General features: G+C 50.6%; 2 protein-coding genes across 4 annotated transcripts; both read left to right on the plus strand.

Annotated features, from left to right (window-relative positions):
• Positions 1 to 8,132: 8,132 nt before the first annotated feature.
• LOC142027969 (sal-like protein 2) lies at positions 8,133 to 14,779 on the plus strand. 3 transcript variants are annotated; one of them, XM_075022116.1, is made up of 3 exons: positions 8,133 to 8,220; positions 11,684 to 13,953; positions 14,387 to 14,779. In XM_075022116.1, the coding sequence occupies exons 1-3, from the start codon at positions 8,169 to 8,171 to the stop codon at positions 14,663 to 14,665; spliced, it is 2,601 nt and encodes an 866-aa protein (XP_074878217.1). In that variant the 5' UTR covers positions 8,133 to 8,168; the 3' UTR covers positions 14,666 to 14,779. The 3 variants fall into 3 exon arrangements, with proteins under 3 accessions (XP_074878217.1, XP_074878218.1, XP_074878219.1); XM_075022117.1 differs by lacking the exon at positions 8,133 to 8,220 and adding an exon at positions 10,262 to 10,305; XM_075022118.1 differs by lacking the exon at positions 8,133 to 8,220 and adding an exon at positions 10,340 to 10,509.
• Positions 14,780 to 15,193: 414 nt separating this feature from the next.
• Positions 15,194 to 18,741, plus strand: METTL3 (methyltransferase 3, N6-adenosine-methyltransferase complex catalytic subunit; the record flags this gene model as incomplete). The annotated part of the gene is made up of 4 exons (XM_075022113.1): positions 15,194 to 15,378; positions 16,365 to 16,648; positions 16,755 to 17,132; positions 18,589 to 18,741. Coding segments are annotated over exons 1-4 (909 nt in total), but the record flags the coding sequence as incomplete, so codon positions are not given.
• Positions 18,742 to 18,744: the final 3 nt, after the last annotated feature.

Genomic DNA, 18,744 nt, shown 5'->3' on the forward strand with positions numbered 1-18,744 from the left:
CGTTGGCCCCAAACCTCAACCATTTGCATCAAACCTCAACCGTTTTGGCCCCAAACCTGGACCATTTGCCCCAAACCTCAACCATGTTTGCCCCAAACCTCTACCATTTGCCCCAAGCCTCAACTGCTTGCCCCAAACTTTGACTGTTTGCCATGAACCTCAACTGTTTCCATCAAACCTCAACTGTTTTGGCCTCAAATCTCAACCATTTTTGCCTCAAACCTTGACCATTTTTGCCCCAAAGCTCGACCGTTTTGGCCCCAAACCTCAACGGTTTTGCCCCAGACCCCAATGGGTTTTGGCCCCAAACCTCAACGGTTTTGCCCCAGACCCCAATGGGTTTTGGCCCCAAACCTCAACGGTTTTGCCCCAGACCCCAATGGGTTTTGGCCCCAAACCTCAACTGCTTGCCCCAAACCTCAACTGTTCGCCCCAAACCTCAACCATTTTGGCTCCAAACCTCAACTGGTCTTGCCTAAAGCTCAACCGGTTTTGCCCCAACCTCAACTGTTTTGCCCCAAACCTCAACCGTTTGCCCCAAACCTCAACCAGTTTTGGCCCCAAACCTCAACCGTTTGGCCCCAAAGCCCAGCGGGTTTTGGCCCCAAACTTCAACCATTTTGCCCCAAAGCTCAACCGTTTGCCCCAAAGCTCAACCGTTTTGCCCCAAAGCTCAACCGTTTTGCCCCAAACCTCAACCGTTCGCCCCAAACCTCAACCGTTCGCCCCAAACCTCAACCGTTCGCCCCAAACCACAATTGTTTTGCCCCAAACTCAACCATTTTTGCCCCAACCTCAACCGTGTTTGCCCCAAACCTCAACCGTTTTGCCCCAAAGCTCAACCGTTTTGCCCCAAACCTCAACCGTTCGCCCCAAACCTCAACCGTTCGCCCCAAACCTCAACCGTTCGCCCCAAACCACAATTGTTTTGCCCCAAACTCAACCATTTTTGCCCCAACCTCAACCGTGTTTGCCCCAAACCTCAACCGTTTTGCCCCAAACTCAACCGTTTTGCACCAACCTCAACCGTTCGCCCCAAACCTCAACCGTTCGCCCCAAACCACAATTGTTTTGCCCCAAACTCAACCATTTTTGCCCCAACCTCAACCGTGTTTGCCCCAAACCTCAACCGTTTTGCCCCAAACTCAACCGTTTTGCCCAAACCTCAACCGTTTGCCCAAACCTCAACCGTTCACCCCAAACCACAATTGTTTTGCCCCAAACCTCAACCATTTTGCCCCAAACCTCAACCATTTTGCCCCAAATCTTGGCCAAGCCCAACGTCTTCCTGATGCCCCAAGCCTGGATCCCTGCGGGGTACCCAGACCTTGGCCCCAATACACTTATTTATTAGCCTTAATTAAGAAGGGCTGGGGGATAAATTTAATTATTAGTCCTAATACACTTAATTATTAGCCCTAATGAGCTAATTCCTAGCCATGGTTTAGGAGGCATGGGGGAGAAATTTAATTATAAGCCCTAATGGACTTAATTATTAGCCATAATTTAGGAGGTATGGGGGGGGGAAATCTGATTATAAGCCCTAATGGACTTAATTATTAGCCCTCATATAGGTGGGCTGCAGAATAAATGTAATTATAAGCCCTAATAGACTTAATTATTAGCCCTAATTTAGGGAGGCTGGGGAACAAATTTCATTATAAGGCCTAACAGACTTAATTATTAGCTCTAATTTGGGTGGGCTGTGGACTGGATGTAATTATAAGCCCTAATAGACTTAATTATTAGCCCTAATAGACTCAATTATTAGCCCTAATTTAGGGAGGCTGGGGAATAAATTTCATTATAAAGCCTAATAGGCTTAATCATTAGCCCTAATAGACTTAATTATTAGCTCTAATGTAGAGGGCTGGGTCTTAAATTTAATTTTAAGCCCTAATACACTTAATTATTAGCCCTAATAGACTTAAATTTTAGTCCTACTAGACTTAATTTCAGCCCTAATTGAGGCGACCTGAGGGATAAATATAATTATACCCCGAAATTCAGGTGCCGAGAGCAACAGCTGTACTTAAAAGCCCGAAAATGAGAACAGCGACTAAATCTGGGGCGGAAAAAGGCCCTTTTGGAGGTTTCGGGTCCATTAATGGGTATTTTTGGCGGCAGCAGCTGCGCGGGAAAGCCCCAAATCGGGCGGGTTTAGCAGAGAAAAAGGGGCCGCCCCCGGCAGCTGCGGACCCCAAAATACAACGAGAGTGAGAGCGAGTGGTAACATCGGGTCGTACTTGGGGGATTTTTTAATTAATTTGGTTAATTTGAAAATTTAATTTAAAAATTGGATTATTTTCTATGACTGTCGGGTTTATTTGATTTGCTATGTAATCTTTATTATTATTATTTTATTGGGAAATGCATGCTTTTTTATTGTTATTATTACTATCTTTGCAGAAATACGGTGGTATTATTTTAATTATTATTATATTATTATATTTCAATTATTATCATTTATTGCTTGCCACTTTATTTTCTTTGATTATTATCAATAATACATCCTACTTCATTTTCTTTTATTACTATCATTAGCACTAAAAACTTCTACTTGATTTCTTATTTTTATTAGCAGAAATATGCCCTGCTTTTTCTTTTTATTAGTAGTATTAGCGCAAATACTTCTGTTTATTATTGTTATTACCATTATTATTATTAACAGAAATACTTCTACTTTATTTTTAAATTATTACTATCAATAATACTTGCCGTTTTATTGTTATTATTGCTGTTCTTGCAGAAATATGTGTTACTTTCTTGATTATTATTACTATTAGCCGAAAAGTGTCTGCTTTATTTTTTTTATTATTATTATCAATAATACTTGCTATTTTATTCTTATTACTACCTTTGCAGAAATACGTGCTACTTTTTTATTAGTAGTAGAAATAATTCTACTTTATTATTAGTTAGTATTATTTTATCATTTATTATTATATTATCATTATTAAATGCTACTTTTTATTGCTATTATTATTAACATATATGTAATCTACCTTATTTTCTATTACCATTATTATTAGCAGAAATTCTTCTACTTTATTTTTATTATTATCAGCAGAAATACTTTTACCGTAGAACTCTTATCAAAAAGAAATTATTATTCTTAATACTACTTTATTTTCTTATTATTAACAGAAAAATTATTTAATTTTTATAATTTCCTTAGAAACGCCTGCTATTTTATTGTTATTATTTTAGAACTATGTGCTTTATTATTTTATTATTTTTATTATAATTACTATTATTATTAGCAGAAATAATTGTTCCATTATTTTTATTACCACTGACAGAAATCCTTGCTGCCTTTTTATTCCTATTCCCCACAGAAACACGTCCTATTTTATGAACATTATTTTATTAGAAATATTTATTATTTTATCAGTGTTATTATTTTTAGCAAGAATAAGCGCTATTTGGGGGTTTTATTATCATTTTTAATAGAAATACATGTGATTTGATATTTATTATTGTCACCGGTATTAGTATCGATTAATTATATTTTAAATTATTTTTCTTATGTTTATATAAATTATTATATTACTAAATTATAAGTGTTATGTTTATTTCTTATTATCCATATTTATTACTCGAAATATGTGGTAGTTTATTTTATTATTATTATTAGTGGAAATACAGGCTATTTTATTTTTTTTATTATTCTTATATTTGGCCAAAAGATACATAGCTTGCTTTAATTTTTTTTCTTTATTTTATTATTATTCTTGCTTTTCTCGGTGTTGCCTGAAAAACCTTTTAAAAAGAACTTCAATATAAACCAAATAAAATAATAAATAAACAAAAAAAAACTTTAAATCCCTTTTTTTTTTTTTAGAGGGGGGGGGGACAGGGACATGACAACACCACCAAAGGGTCCACAGAGCGGCGGAATAAAGAAAACCAATGAAAATAAAATAAAAGGAAATAAAATAAAATAAATATAAGAAAATAATGGAATAAAAAGAAAAGAAAGGAGGAAAAGAAAAGAAAGGGAATAAATAAATGGAATAAAAAAGAAAATAAATGGAATAAAAAAGAAAAATGGAATAAAAAAGAAAATAAACGGAATAAAAAATGGAAAAAGAAAATAAACGGAATAAAAAAAAGAAAATAAACGGAATAAAAAAAGAAAATAAATGGAATAAAAGAAAAAGGCAATAAATAAATGGAATAAAAAGAAAATAAAGGAAAAAGAAAATAAAGGCAATAAATGGAATAAAAAGAAAATAAAGGAAAAAGAAAATAAAGGCAATAAATAAATGGAATAAGTGGAATAAAAATGGAATAAAAAAGTAATGGGATAAAAAGAAAGTAAATTAATAGAAAGTAAAAGAAATAAAAAGAAAATAAATGGAATAAAAAGAAAATAAATGGGATGAATAGAAGGAGTGAAAGAAAATAAGTGGAATAAAATAAAAGGAATAAAAGAAAATAAATGTAATAGAAATAAATGGAATAAAATAAATCTAATAAGTAAATGGAATAAAATTAATAAAAGGAATAAAAGAAAGGGAATAAAGAAATGCAATAAAAGAAAATGAAGAAATGAAATAAAACATGGAATAAAAAGAAAATAAATGGAATAAAAGAAAAGGAGTAAAAAGAAAATAAATTTAATAAAATGAAATAAAGGGAATTAAAGAAATAAATTGAGTAACGGGTGTAAAGAAATTAAAGGCAGAAAAGAAAAAAGGCAGAAAAGGAATAAAAGAAAATAGAAGAAAGAAATGGAAATAAAAATACATACAAATACATTAATTAATTAGAACTAAAGTAATAATAAAAATAGATTAAAATATCCGAAATTAGTGACATAAAAATAAATGGAAGAGCTGAACTAGAGGAAGCAAAAGAAATAAAAATAAATGCCATAGAAGAAAGCAAAATAAATAGAGAACAATAAAAGCAAAATAAATAAAAAGAAAGAAAAATTAAAGGAAAATAAATAAAAAAGAAAGAAAAATAAAAGAAATAAATACAGAAAAATACACACAAGAGATGAAATAAAAATAAATGGACGATTATATGGCTGAAATAAAAGAAATAAACTTAAATGCACAAAAATAAATGAAATTAAATGTAGAAAAATAAATTAAATGTAGAAAAATAAATTAAATGTAGAAAAATAAATTAAATGCAGAAAAATAAATGGAATTAAATGTAGAAAAAGGAAATTAAATGCAGAAAAATAAATGAAACTCAGAAAATGAATTAAATTAAACGTAGAAAACCAAATGAAATAAATGCACAAATATAAATGAACTGAAGGAAATGTCAATGAGCTCAAAGAAATAAAATGAAATTAAAGAAATAAAAATCAATCGAATAAACGGAATCGAATCACCCAAACCCAACTGGCCCAACAGCGCCTCAAAATGGCGCCCTAATCTGCCTAGCAACGCGCGCTCATTGGCCGCGCCGCGGCCGGAGGGGGCGTGGCTTCAGTGGGGTGACGCCGCGCCTGCGCACAGCGGGTGGAACGGGGCGGGGGGAGAAACCCGGAAGCGCGTCCCTCCCCCTAGCAACCGCAGGGGTTTCCTTAGCAACCGCGGGGTTTTCCGTAGCAACCGCGGGGATTTCCGTAGCAACCGCGGGGTTTTCCTTAGCAACCGCCTCGGGGGGGGGTTCAAAGTGGGGGGGGGATGGGGTTGGGGGGGGTCGGAGGCCTGAGGAGACCTCGGGGGGGGGGAAAACAGGGTTTTGGGGGGGTCTAGGCCTCGGGGGGGGGACTAGGCCTTCGGGGGGGGGACACCAGGCCCAGGTAGGCCCCGGGGGGGGGATAAGGGGGGGGGAGAGTTTGGGGGGCAAGAACGAGGGGGGGGTTCACCCCATTCACCCCAGTTTTTCCTCCTCCTCCCCTCCCCCAGGACATCTACAGGCGACGCACCCCCAGTTCTGCGTGGTCCCCCCCCCCCAATCAGGTAAGGATAAACCCCCCCAAAATGAGAGGGGGACCCCCCCTTTACACCTCCCCCCTCAAAAAAAATAAGTATAGGACCCCCCAAAATGAGTAGGCACCCCCCAAAAATAAGCCCACCCCCCCCAAATCAGTAGACGACCCCCCAAAATAAATATATAACCCCCCCCAAAATAAGTGTTTAATCCCCAAAATAAGCGTTTAACCCCCCAAAATAAATATATAACCCCCCAAAAAAAGTATTTAACCCCCCAAAATAAGTGTTTAATCCCCCAAAATAAGCATTTAACCCCCCAAATAAGTATTTAACCCCAAAATAACTATTTAACCCCCCAAAATAAGCAAACAGCCCACCCAAATAAATATACACCCCCAAAAAATGAATTTACACCCCTAAAAATAAGCCTACTACCCCCCAAAATCTATATAACCCCCCCCCAAATGAGTATATAACCTCCCCCATAACAGGTATTTAACCCCCAAATTAAGTATACGCTCCCCCAAAATAAGTATTTAACCCCCCAAAGTAAGCGTTTAACCCCCCAAAATAAGCATTTAACCTCCCCAAATAAGTATTTAACCCCCAAAATAAGTATTTAATCCCCCAAAATAAGTACACACCCCCCAAAATAAATATACACCCCCAAAAATAACCAAAAAAAACCCCAAATAAGTATAAATGTCCCCCAAATAAGTACATAGCCCCCCAAAATTAGTAGCTAAACCAACCCCCCAAAAGGTATTTAACCCCTAAAATAAGTAAAGACCCCCCAAAATAAATATATGCCCCCCAAACAAATCTACAACCCCCAAAATAAATATACGCCCCCCCAAATAAGTAGATAATGCCCCAAATAAGTATTTAGTCCCCCAAAATAAGTATTTAAACCCCCCAAACCAAGTATTTAACCCCCAAAATAAGTGTACACCCCAAAAAAATATATACTTCCCCCCAAATAAGTAGACACCCCCAAAAATGATCCCACCTCCCACAAAATAAGTAGAACCACCCAAAATAAGTATTTAACCCTAAAAATAAGTATATAACCCCCAAAATAAGTATTTAACCCCCAAATAAGTATATAAACCCCCCAAATAAGTACATAAACCCCAAAATAAGTATTTAACCTGAAAAATTAGTATATAACCCCCCAAGATAAGTATTTATCCCCTCAAAATAAGTATTTAACCCAAAAAATAAGTACGTAACCCCCCAAAATAAGTATATAACCCTACAAATAATTATATAACCCCCAAAATAAGTATTTAACCTCGAAAATAAGTTTATAACCCCCCAAAAATAAGTTTATAACCCCCCAAAATAAGTATTTAACCCCCAAATAAGTTTATAACCCCTAAAATAAATATTTAACCCCCCAAAGTATTTAAACCCCAAAATAACTATATAACCCCCCAAAATAAGTATTTAAACCCCCAAAAGTATTTAACTCCCCCAAATAAGTATTTAACCCCCCAAATAAGTTTATAACCCCCCAAAATAAGTTTATAACCCCCAAAAATAAGTATTTAACCCCCAAAATAAGTATTTAAGCCCCAATATAACTATATAACCCCCCAAAATAAGTATTTAACCCCCCAAAAGTATGTAACCCCAAAAATAACTATTTAACCCAAAAATAAGTTTATAACCCCCAAATAATTATTTAACACCCCCAAACTATTTAACCCCTAAAGAAGTATTTAACCCCCAAAATAAGTTTATAGCCCCCCAAAATAAGTATTTAGCCCCCCAAATAAGTATTTAACCCCCCAAATAAGTTTATAACCCCCCAAAATAAGTATTTAGCCCCCCAAATAAGTATATAAACCCCCAAAATAAGTATTTAACCCCCAAAATAAGTATTTACCCCCCCCAAATAAATGTACACCCCCCAAAAATAAATACACCCCCCCCAATAATTATACACCCCCAAAATGAGCCCAGCCTCCCCAAAATCCCACCGCCAAGAACTTGAAGGGGGAGAAGGGAAGGGGTTAAAAGGAGGAAAATGGGGGAAATAAAGGCGGTTTTGGGAAAAAAAAAAGGTTTTTTTGAAAAAAAAAAAAGGGGGGGGGGGAGGCGTGTCCCTGGTGGGGCCCCGCTTTGGGGGGCTCGGGGACGGGGAAAGGGAGGGATTTTGGGGGGGTCCCCCCTTTTTTTTTGTCCCTGTCCCCCCCCCCTTTTTGTCACTGTGTCCCCCCCCCCCTTTGTGTTCCCCCCCCCCAAAAAAAAATTTGGGGGATGCCTCGTCGCAAGCAGCAGCAGCCGCAGCAGCTCCTGGGCTCCAACCACGGTATTTTGGGGGGGGGTTGGGGGGGGCTGAAGGGGTTTGGGGGGGTCCCTTAGATTTGGGGGGGGTCCCTAGATTTGGGGGGGGGCTTGGGAGTGGAAGGGGTGGGTTTGTTTGGGGGGGGACCCCCAAAAAATGAGGCTGGGGGGTTGCGGAGGAAGGGATCGGCCTTTGGGAAGTTTTTTTTGGGGGGGGGGATTTGGGCAACTTGCCCCCCCCCCTCAAGTGATACGGGGAGATCCCCCCCACCCCAAATTAAGGAGGGGTCCCCCCAATTTGAGGAGGGTCCCCAAAATTCATCAGGATGTGTCGTGTCCCCCCCCTCAAAAAACTTTGGGCAGGGTGTCCGGAAAGTCGTCAGGGGGGGCTCCAAAGTGTGTGGTGTGTCCCCCCCACGCCAAAAATCCCATCAGGACCCCCCCCCCAAAATCTGAGGAGGAGCCCCCCCCTAAAACTTGGTAGGGGTCCCCCAAAATTCAACGGGGTCCCCAAAACCCCCTCAGGGTGCCCAAAATTTGGTCAAGGACCCCCCCCCCCGCCCCAAACTTGGTCAGGGACATCCCCCCCCCCAAATCCTGCTGGGATTCCCCCCCCCAAAACCCCCTCAGAGCCCCCCCAAAATTTCTCAGGGACCCCCAAACTCCCTCCAAGCCCCCCCAAATCCCCTCAGAGACCCCCAAAACCCCCTTAGGGACCCCAAAACCACCTCAAAGCCTCCCCCAACCCCCCCAAACCCCCTCAGAGCCCCCCCAAACCCCCTCAGGGACCCCAAACCTCCCTCAAAGCCCCCCCCAATCCTTTCAAAGCCCCCCCAAATCCTCTCAGAGCTCCCCAAGCCCCCTCAGAACCCCCCAAACCGCCTCAGGGACCCTCCAAAACTCTCTCAGAGCCCCCCCAAAATCTCTCAGGGACCCCCCAGACCCCTTCACGGACCCCAAAACTCCCTCCAAGCCCCCCCAAATCCCCTCAGAGCCCCCCCAAACACCTTCACGGACCCCAAAACCCCCTCAGAGCCCCCCAAAACCCCCTCAGAGCCCCCCCCAACTGCCTCAGGGACCCCCCAAAACCCCCTCAAAGCCCCCCCAAAACCCCCTCAGAGCCCCCCAAACCCCTTCACAGACCCCAAAACCCCTTCAAAGCCCCCCCAAACCCCCTCAGAGCCCCCCCAAATCCTCCTCAAAGCCCCCCCAAACCCCCTCAGAGCCCCCCAAACCCCCTCAGGGACCCCAAAACCCCCTCAAAGCCCCCCAAAACCCCCTCAGAGCCCCCTCCAAACCCCTTCAGGGACCCCAAAACTCCCTCAAAGCCCCCCCAAATCCTCTCAGAGCCCCCCCAAACCCCTTCACGGACCCCAAAACCCCTTCAAAGCCCCCCAAAACCCCCTCAGAGCCCCCCCAAACTCCTTCACAGACCCCAAAACCCCCTCAGAACCCCCCCAAACTGCCTCAGGGACCCCAAAACCCCTTCAAAGCCCCCCAAATCCTCTCAGAGCCCCCCCCAACCCCTTCAGGGACCCCAAAAGCCCCTCAAAGCCCCCCCAAATCCTCTCAGAGCCCCCCCAGACCCTCTCCTGGACCCCAAAACCCCCTCAAAGCCCCCCCCAAACCACCTCAGGGACCCCTCAAAGCCCCCCCAAATCCTCTCAGAGCCCCCCCAAACCCCAGCACAACCCGGGGTGGAGGATTGCAAGTGCAGATTTTGGGGTGCCCAGTCCCAAATTCCCCCTTTTTCGCCCCGTTTTCTTTGTTGCTAGGTAACCCAGGCTGGCTGGGCTCTCGTAAACTTCCCACCCCCCCCAAGTTGGGGGGGACGCCCCCCAAAATCTGATCCCCCCCCCCCCTCAGCGTGACATCACTCGTGGCGTGACCCCGCCACCCCCCCTCCCTCCTTTTTACATCACAACCCAGCGACCCCCCCCCTCATTACATCACGATTTAGGGGGGCTCCCCTCCCCCACATCCGCCTTCGTCCCCTCCTCTTCCTCCCAAAGCTGGATTTTTTTTTTTATTTTTTTTTTTTTATTTTTTGGGGGGGGGGTTAAAAGGGGGGGGTAACCCCCCCCCCCCATAACCATGGCTGAGCCGGGAGGTGGGTGACGGACAGACGGACGGAGGGGCCTGCGGCCTAGCCGGTTCCTTCCCGCGTCCGTCTGTCCGTCCGTCCGTCCATCATCCATCGTGTCCGTCCGTCCATCCATCCAACCCTGAACCCCCCCTTCCCCAAAAAATCCCCCCCCCCCCCCTCAAAACCTTCGTCCCGCCGTCTGTCCGGCCTTCATCCATCCATCCATCCGTCCGTCCGTCCGCATCTTTCACGAGGGGGGAGGTTTTGGGGGGAATAATGGGGATTTTGGGGAGGGGTAACGGGGATTTTGGGGGGGTAACGGGGATTTGGGGGGGGTAAGGGGGATTTTGGCGGGCTGCTGGGGGGGGAATGCCATTTTGGGGGGAATAATGGGGATTTTGGGGGGGTAATGGGGATTTGGGGGGGATAACAGGGATTTTGGGGGTGTAATGGGGATTTGGGGGGTATAACAGGGATTTTGGGGGTGTAATGGGGATTTGGGGGGGATAACAGGGATTTTGGGGGGATAATGGGGATTTGGGGGGGGTAACAGGGTTTTTGGGGGGGGTAACAGGGTTTTTGGGGGGATAAAGGTGATTTTTGGTGGGCTGCTGCGGGAGGGAATGCCATTTTGGGGGGAATAATGGGATTTTGGGGGGTAACGGGGATTTGGGGGGATAAAGGGGATTTTGGGGGTGATAAAGGGGATTTGGGGGTGTTGCTGGGGGGGAATGGGGATTTTGGGGGGGTAATGGGGATTTTGGGGGGTTGCTGGGGAGAGGGGAGGCCTGGGGGAAGTTTTGGGGGGCTAACGGTGATTTGGGGGGAGATAATGATAGTTTTGGGGGGCTGTGGGGGGAGGAGGATGGTTTGGGGGGCTAACAGTGAGTTTTGGGGGAGGTAACGGTGATTTGGGGGGGATAACGGCAATTTGGGGGGGGCTGCAGGAGTGGGGGGGCTGGGGGAGGTTTTGGGGGGATAACTGTGCTTTTGGGGGTTAACTCTGATTTTGGGGGGTTAACTCTGATTTTGGGGGGAATAATGGTGATTTGGGGGCTTAATGGTGATTTGGGGGGGCTGCGGGGGGGAATGCTGTTTTGGGGGGGGGATAGCGGGGATTTGGGGGGCGGGGGGGCTGCCATTGCGGGGGATAATGGGAATTTGGGGGGAAAATGGGGTTTTCGGGGGGGGCTGTAGGAGTGGGGGGGTAGGGGAGGATTTTGGGGGGAATAATGGTGATTTTGGGGGGCTGTGGGGGACGGTGCCATTTTGGGGGGGATAACGGTGAATTTGGGGGGGGCTCCTGGTGGGACATAATTTACCGGGAAGCCCTTGGGGTTATGGGAAAGGATTTTTGGGGTGCAACGCCTGATTTGGGGGGGGGCTTTCTCTCCTCCCGCAGGCTCCCCCGGCGCCGCCGCCGCTGCCTCCCCGGCCCCCCGCGAGGGTCCCGTCGCCCCTTCTTCTTCCTCCTCCTCCTCCTCTTCCTCCTCCTCTTCCTCTCCCCCCGGCATGGACGCCGAAGCGGATCCCCCGCCTCCTCCACCGACCGGGGGTCCCCCTCAATCTGGGGGGGCCCCCCTGAACCTCCCCTTGATCCTGGAGGAGCTACGGGTGCTTCAACAACGCCAACTCCACCAGATGCAGATGACGGAGGAGATCTGCCGGCAAGTTCTACTTTTGGGGACCCTAGAGCACCCCAAAACCCCCCTACCCCCCTTCACCGCCAAAAACGACCCCCCCAAACCCCATTTCTTTCATCTTTTCCCTCCTTTCCCCACCGGAACGCGGGGGCTCAAAACAGAACCCCACGGCGGCGGCATCACTGCCGCCGCCGCCTTCCTCCCGGCGTTGGCTGGAGGATCTTCACCGGGTCTTCTGCGCCCCAAAAATATCGGGGGGGATTCGGGGACCCCCCGGCACGAGTGCGGTTTTTGCGGGAAAGCTTTCGGCAGCGATAGCGCCCGGCAAATCCACCTCCGGTCCCACACCGGCGAAAGACCTTACAAATGCAACGTCTGCGGCAACCGCTTCACCACCCGCGGCAATTTGAAGGTCCATTTCCACCGGCACCGTGAGAAGTACCCCCATGTTCAGATGAACCCCCACCCCGTTCCCCAACACCTGGATTACCTCCTCCCGGCGCCGGCGCCCACCCAACATCTCACCGGAGCCGCCCAACACCTCGCCGGGGCCAACCAACACCTCGCCGGGGCCAACCAACATTCGTCTGCGCCCAGCCAACTCAACGTGGCCGCTCAACATCTCAACGCGGGCACTCAAAACCTCGCCGGGGCCGCCCAACCGCTCGCCGGGGCTACCCAGCAGCTCGCCGGGGCCGCTCAACCGCTCGCCGGGGCCACCCAACATCTCGCCGGGGCCACCCAACATCTCGCCGCGCCCACCCAGCCGCTCGCCGGGGCCACCCAACATCTTACCGCGGCCAACCAACTCAACGCGGCCGCCCAACCTCTCAACGCGGCCGCCCAACATCTCACCGGGGCCACCCAGCATCTCACCGGGGCCACCCAGCATCAAACCGGGACCACCCAACTCAACGCGGCCACCCAGCCCGTCAACGCGGCCGCTCAACCCGTCAACGCCGCCGCCCAACATCTCACCGGGGCCGCCCAACCTCTCGCCGCGGCCACCCAACACCTCGCCGGCACCACCCAACTCAACGCGGCCGCCCAACACCTCACCGGGGCCGCCCAACCTCTCGCCGCGGCCACCCAACACCTCGCCGCGGCCACCCATCACCTCGCCGCGCCCACCCAACACCTCACCACCTTCCACAAGCTTCTCCTGCTGAAGGCCACCGAGGGAAGATCCAAGGGGGGCGATGAGAACACCCCTCCCGGCAAACCCCCCGGTTGGGCGCTCTTGACGGGTCGTTTTAAGGGATCGCCCCTTTTTTTGGAGACCACCCCCTCGGAGACCTCCAAACTTCAACAACTGGTGGAGAAGATCGACCCCCCAAATCCATCGTCGTCGTCGTCGTCGTCGTCGCCGGATCCGCCTCGACACCAGTGCCCGGTTTGCCGACGGGTGTTGAGTTGCCCTCGAGCTTTACGGTTACATTTTGGGCAACACGGGGGGGTCGCGGGGGGAATTTTTGGGGGGGCCGAGCGCCCTTTCCGGTGTAAGATTTGCGGGCGTTGCTTCTCCACCCGTGGTAATTTACGGGCGCATTTCGGGGGGCACCGGGGGGGCCCCCCAAATTCTTGCCCCCTCTGCCAGAAGAAATTCACCAACGCCCTCAACCTCCAACAACACGTCCGGCTTCATTTGGGGGGGCAGCTTCCTAACGGAGGGGGAACCCCCCAATTAGGGGGGATCCCCCAAATAGGGGCTAACCCCCAACAAGGGGGGAGCCCCCAAATCGGGGGGACGCCCCACGAGGAAGAGGAGATCTCCGAAGAGGAGGAGGAAGAGGAGGAAGGCACCGAGGAGGAAGAGTCGGCCGGGGGGAGCAGCCCCAAGCGGGACCCCCCCACCGAGGAAGAGGAAGAGGAGGAGGAAGAGGAAGAGGAAGAAGAAAGGGAGAAAGCGGGGGGCGGTGGCGGCGGCGAGCCCCCCGAAGTGACGGGGGACCCCAAAACGGAGGAAGGAGGAGGAGGAGGAGGAGGAGGGGAGGAAGGCAAGGATTCAGCCGAGGGGGCGAAGAAACAGGTAAGAGGGGGGGTACCCCGGGGTGGGAAGGGGGATTTGGGGGGTCCCCCCAAAGTGAGGGGGGGTCCCCCCAATTAAGGAGATTTTGGGGGTGTCCCCTCCCAATTAAGGAGTTTTTGGGGTCCCTCCTCCCCCAATGGAGGGGTTTTGGGGGTCTCCCATGGGAAAAGAGGAGGTCCCCCCCAAAATGAGGGGGATTTTTGGGGTGTCCCCCCCAATTAAGGAGATTTTGGGGGTGTCCCCTCCCAATTAAGGCGATTTTGGGGTCTCTCCCCCCCAAGGGAGGGGGTTTGGGGGTCTCCCATGGGAAAAGAGGGGGTCCCCCCAAAATGAGGGGGGGTTTTGGGGTGTCCCCCTCAATTAAGGAGATTTTGGGGTGTGTCCCCCCCTCAGAGCACTGACACCCCCTTTTTTTTTTCCCTCCCCCCCACAGGTCCCCCCTAACTGGACCGCGGCCCCCCGCAACCGCCCGCCCCCCCCCTCCACCGCCGGAACCAAGCCCCCCCAAATCTCCAGAGGGGGCGGGGGGGCACCCCTCGCTTTCTGGAACCAGTGCCCCCCTTTATTTCCAGGGGGTCCCCCCAAAAATTCACGGGGGACCCCTAAAACCCCACCACCCCCGTCCTCCACAACCCCTCAAGAAGCCGGGGGGGCTCCGGATACCGGCGAGGGGGACCCCGAAAATCGGGGGGGAGGTGGAGAAGTAGTTTAATTAGTGATATTGTGGGGGGGGTGGGGGGGGTCCTTGCACCCCAAAATCCTCCCCCTGCACCCCAAAATTGCCCCCCCTCCCCCCATAGCGTAGGCCTAATTAAAGCCGTTTGCTGACAACTACCCCCGCTCCGCTCTGCCTCCTGTCTGTGATTTGGGGTTTGGGGGGGGGGGTGGGAAGAAGGGATTTGGGGGGGATTCCTCACAAAAAAAGAGGAAAAAAAAGCGAAAAAAAAAAAAAAAAGGGGGTGCCCCCCCCTCAAATCTGTCTCTGCCAGGCCACAAGATGGCGGCGGGAGCCCTCAACAAAGATGGCGGCGGTTGCCATGGCGCCCGTAGGACGGGGCCAGCCCTCAAAATGGCGGCGGTTGCCATGGCACCCGTACGGGGAGGGGCGGTGCCAGTTCTCAAAATGGCGGCCGGTGCCAGTTCCCAAAATGGCGGCCGGTGCCAAGGCAACCCCCCCCCCCCCCCCCCCGCCTTGGCGCCCTTACTCAAGATGGCGGCGGCGGCTTCAAGGGCTTTTCCCGCCTTTTCCGTTTCCGGGTGAAGGGCGGGCGGCGGAGCCCCGGGAAGCGGCGGCAGGGCCCGGCGGCGGTTCCCGGTGGTCGGCGGTCGCCATGTCGGATACGTGGAGCTCCATCCAGGCCCATAAGAAGCAGCTGGACTCGCTGAGGGAGCGGCTGCAGCGGCGGAGGAAGCAGGACCCGCTGGGTGATGGCGCGGAGGGGGGGGGAGGTGGGGGGTCGGGGGTTAATGAGGGGTCGGGGGTTAATGAGGGGGGTGGGGGGTGAGGGGTTAATGGGGGTCTGGGGGTATTTGGGGGTCAGGGGTTAATGGGAAGGTCAGGGGTTAATGGGCTCAGGGGGTGTTTGGGGTTGGGGTCAGGGGTTAATGAGGGGGTCAGGGGGTGTTGGGGGGTCAAGGGTTAACGGGAAGGTCAGGGGTTAATGGGGTTCAGGGGTTGTTTGGGGTTGGGGCCAGGGGTTAATGGGGGTCAGGGCTTAATGAGGGGTCAGAGGTTATTGGGGGTTAGGGTTTAATGAGGGGTCAGAGGTTATTGGGGGTTAGGGTTAATGGGGAGGTCAAGGGTTAATGGGGGTCAGGGGGTGTTTGGGGTCAGAGGTTAATGGGGGTCAGGGGTTAATGGGGGGTGAGGGGGTGTTGAGGGGTCAGGGGTTAATGGGGAGGTCAGGGGTTAATGGGGCAGTGGGTTAATGGAGGTCAGGGGTTAATGAGCGGTCAGAGGTTATTGGGGGTCAGGGGGTGTTGGGGGTCAGGGGTTAATGGGAAGGTCAAGGGTTAATGGGGGGTCAGGGGTTAATGGGAAGGTCAAGGGTTAATGGGGGGTCAGGGGTTAAAGGGGAGTCAGGGGGTGTTGAAGGGTCAGGGGTTAATGAGGGGCCAGAGGTTAATGATGGGTCAGAGGTTAATGGGGTCAGGGGGTATTGGGGGGTTAGGAGTTAATGGGGAGGTCAAGGGTTAATGGGGTTCGGGGGGTGTTTGAGGGGTCAGGGGTTAATGGGGGTCGGGGTTAATGGGGGGGGTCAGAGGTTAAGGGGAGGGCTCAGGCCCTCACAGGAGGGGTCAGAGTTCAGGGGTATTTTCGGGGGGGGGGGGCGGCAGCCTCACCCCCCGCAGCCATTCTGGGGGTGCCGCCCCCCTCCCCCACCTCACCCCCCCTTCCCCTCCCCCCACAGACCCCCGCCACGCCGACCCCCCCCGCACCTCCAGCCCCGCTCCCCCCACCCCCACCCCGGGCGGGACCCCCACGCCGGGGGGGTTGGGGGTCACCGTCGCTTCCGTCGCCGCCACCGCCGTCACCGTCGCCACGCCGGCCGCCCCGGGGGGGGGAAACGCCAGCCCCCCCGGCGCCGACCTCACCACCGACCCCGCCTTGGAACGCCGCCTCCTCCTCCACCTCGCCGACCTCACCCTGCCCCTCCCCACCGACGCCCTCGCCATTTGCCGCGCCATCGCCACCGTAAGCCCCCTTAGATGCCTCCTCGCGATTTTTAAAGACCCCCCCTGCCAATTTCTCTAACCCGCCACCCCCAAATCTTTGGGTTTTTTTGGGGGGACGGACACAGGCGGACGCGCCCGTCACCCAGCGCGGGGTGGAGAGTTTGCTGCAGAAGTTCGCGGCCCAGGAATTGATCGAGGTGAGGAGGGGGTTGCTTCAAGATGGACCATCTCAACCTACCTTGGTCACCTACGCCGATCACTCGAAGCTTTCCGCCATGACCGGCGCCGTTATCGAAACCGGAGGACCTCCGACGAAAGATCCTCCCGGAAGAAAACGACGGGCAGAACAAGACGGAAGCGGAACGTCAACGATGGCGACGGCGGGGGGAGGAGAAACGGGGAAGGAAGCGATGAAGAAGTCGCGGAAGCAAGCGTCCGACGTGGACTTGGAGATCGAGAGTTTGCTTAGTCAGCAATCCACCAAGGAGCAGCAGAGCAAGAAGGTGGGTTTCACCCCAAAAATGGTGGGGGACACCCTTGGGTGTCTTCTCCAAGGGTTGAGGTCTTGGAGATCCCACCAAGGAAGAACATGCGTTCACCCAAAAATGGTGGCGGACACCCTTGGGTGTCTTCTCCAAGGGTTGGGGTCTTGGAGATCCCACCAACAAAGAAGATGGGTTCACCCAAAAATGGTGGGGGACACCCTTGGGTGTCTCTCAAAGGGTTGAGGTCTTGGAGACCCAATGAAGGAGAAGAAGGTGGGTTCACCCTAAAAATGGTGGAGGACACCCTTGGGTGTCTCTTGGAGGATTGGGATTTTGGAAACCTGACCAAGGAGGAAGGTCGGTTCACCCGAAAAATGATGGAGGACACACTTGGATGTTCCTCGAAGGGTTGAGGTCTTGGAGATCCCACCAAGGAAGAAGGTGGGTTCACCCCAAAAATGGTGGAGGACACCCTTGGGTGTCCCTCAAAGGGTTGAGGTCTTGAAGACCTGACCAAGGAAGAAGGTGGTTTCACCCCAAAAATGGTGGGGGGCAGTTGTGGGTGCTCTTCAAAGAGTTGAGGTCTTGGAGACCCAACCAAGAAGAAGGTGGGTTCACACCAAAAATGGTGGAGCACCCTTGGGTGTCTTCTTGAAGGGTTGAGGTGTTGGAGATCCAACGAAGGAAGAAGGTGGGTTCACCCCAAAAATGCTGGAGGACACCCTTGGGTGTCCGTCAAAGGGTTGAGGTCTTGAAGACCTGACCAAGGAAGAAGATGGTTTCACCCCAAAAATGGTGGGGGGCAGATGTGGGTGCTCCTCAAAGAGTTGAGGTCTTGGAGAGCCAACCAAGGAGAAGGTGGGTTCACCCCAAAATTGTGGAGGACACCCATGGGTGTCTTCACAAGGGGTTGACTTTTTGGGGTCCCACCAAGAAGAAGGTGGTGAGTTCACCCCAAAATTGTGCTGAACGCCCTTGGGTGTCTTCTCAAGGGGTTGACTTTTTGAGGTCGCACCAAGGAGAAGAAGGTGAGTTCACCCCAAAATGGTGCCAAAATTGTGGAGAACACCGTTGGGTGTCTTCTCAAGGGGTTGAGTTTTTGAGGTCCCACCAAGGAGGAGAAGGTGAGTTCACCCCAAAATTGTGGCGGACACCATTGAGTGTCTTCTTAAGGGGTTGACTTTTTGAGGTCCCTCCAAGGAGGAGAAGGTGAGTTCACCCCAAAATTGTGGCGAACGCCCTTGGGTGTCTTCTCAAGGGGTTGACTTTTTGAGGTCCCACCAAGGAGAAGATGAGTTCACCTCAAAATTGTGGCGAACGCCCTTGGGTGTCTTCTCAAGGGGTTGACTTTTTGAGGTCCCACCAAGGAGAAGAAGGTGGGTTCACCCCAAACACGGTGGCCAGGTCTCCCCAAGCGCGTCGGGGTTTTGGGGTCACCCCAGCAGAGACGTGTGCGTCCCCCCCTCTCTCCCAGGTCAGCCAGGAGATCCTGGAGCTCCTCAACACCACCACGGCCAAGGAACAATCCATCGTGGAGAAGTTCCGCTCGCGGGGACGGGCCCAGGTCCAGGAATTCTGCGACCACGGCACCAAGGAGGAATGCGTCAAGGCCACCGGCGCCGACCGGCCG

This window comes from Buteo buteo, unplaced genomic scaffold, assembly GCF_964188355.1.
Source record: "Buteo buteo unplaced genomic scaffold, bButBut1.hap1.1 HAP1_SCAFFOLD_98, whole genome shotgun sequence".
Lineage (NCBI taxonomy): Eukaryota > Metazoa > Chordata > Aves > Accipitriformes > Accipitridae > Buteo > Buteo buteo.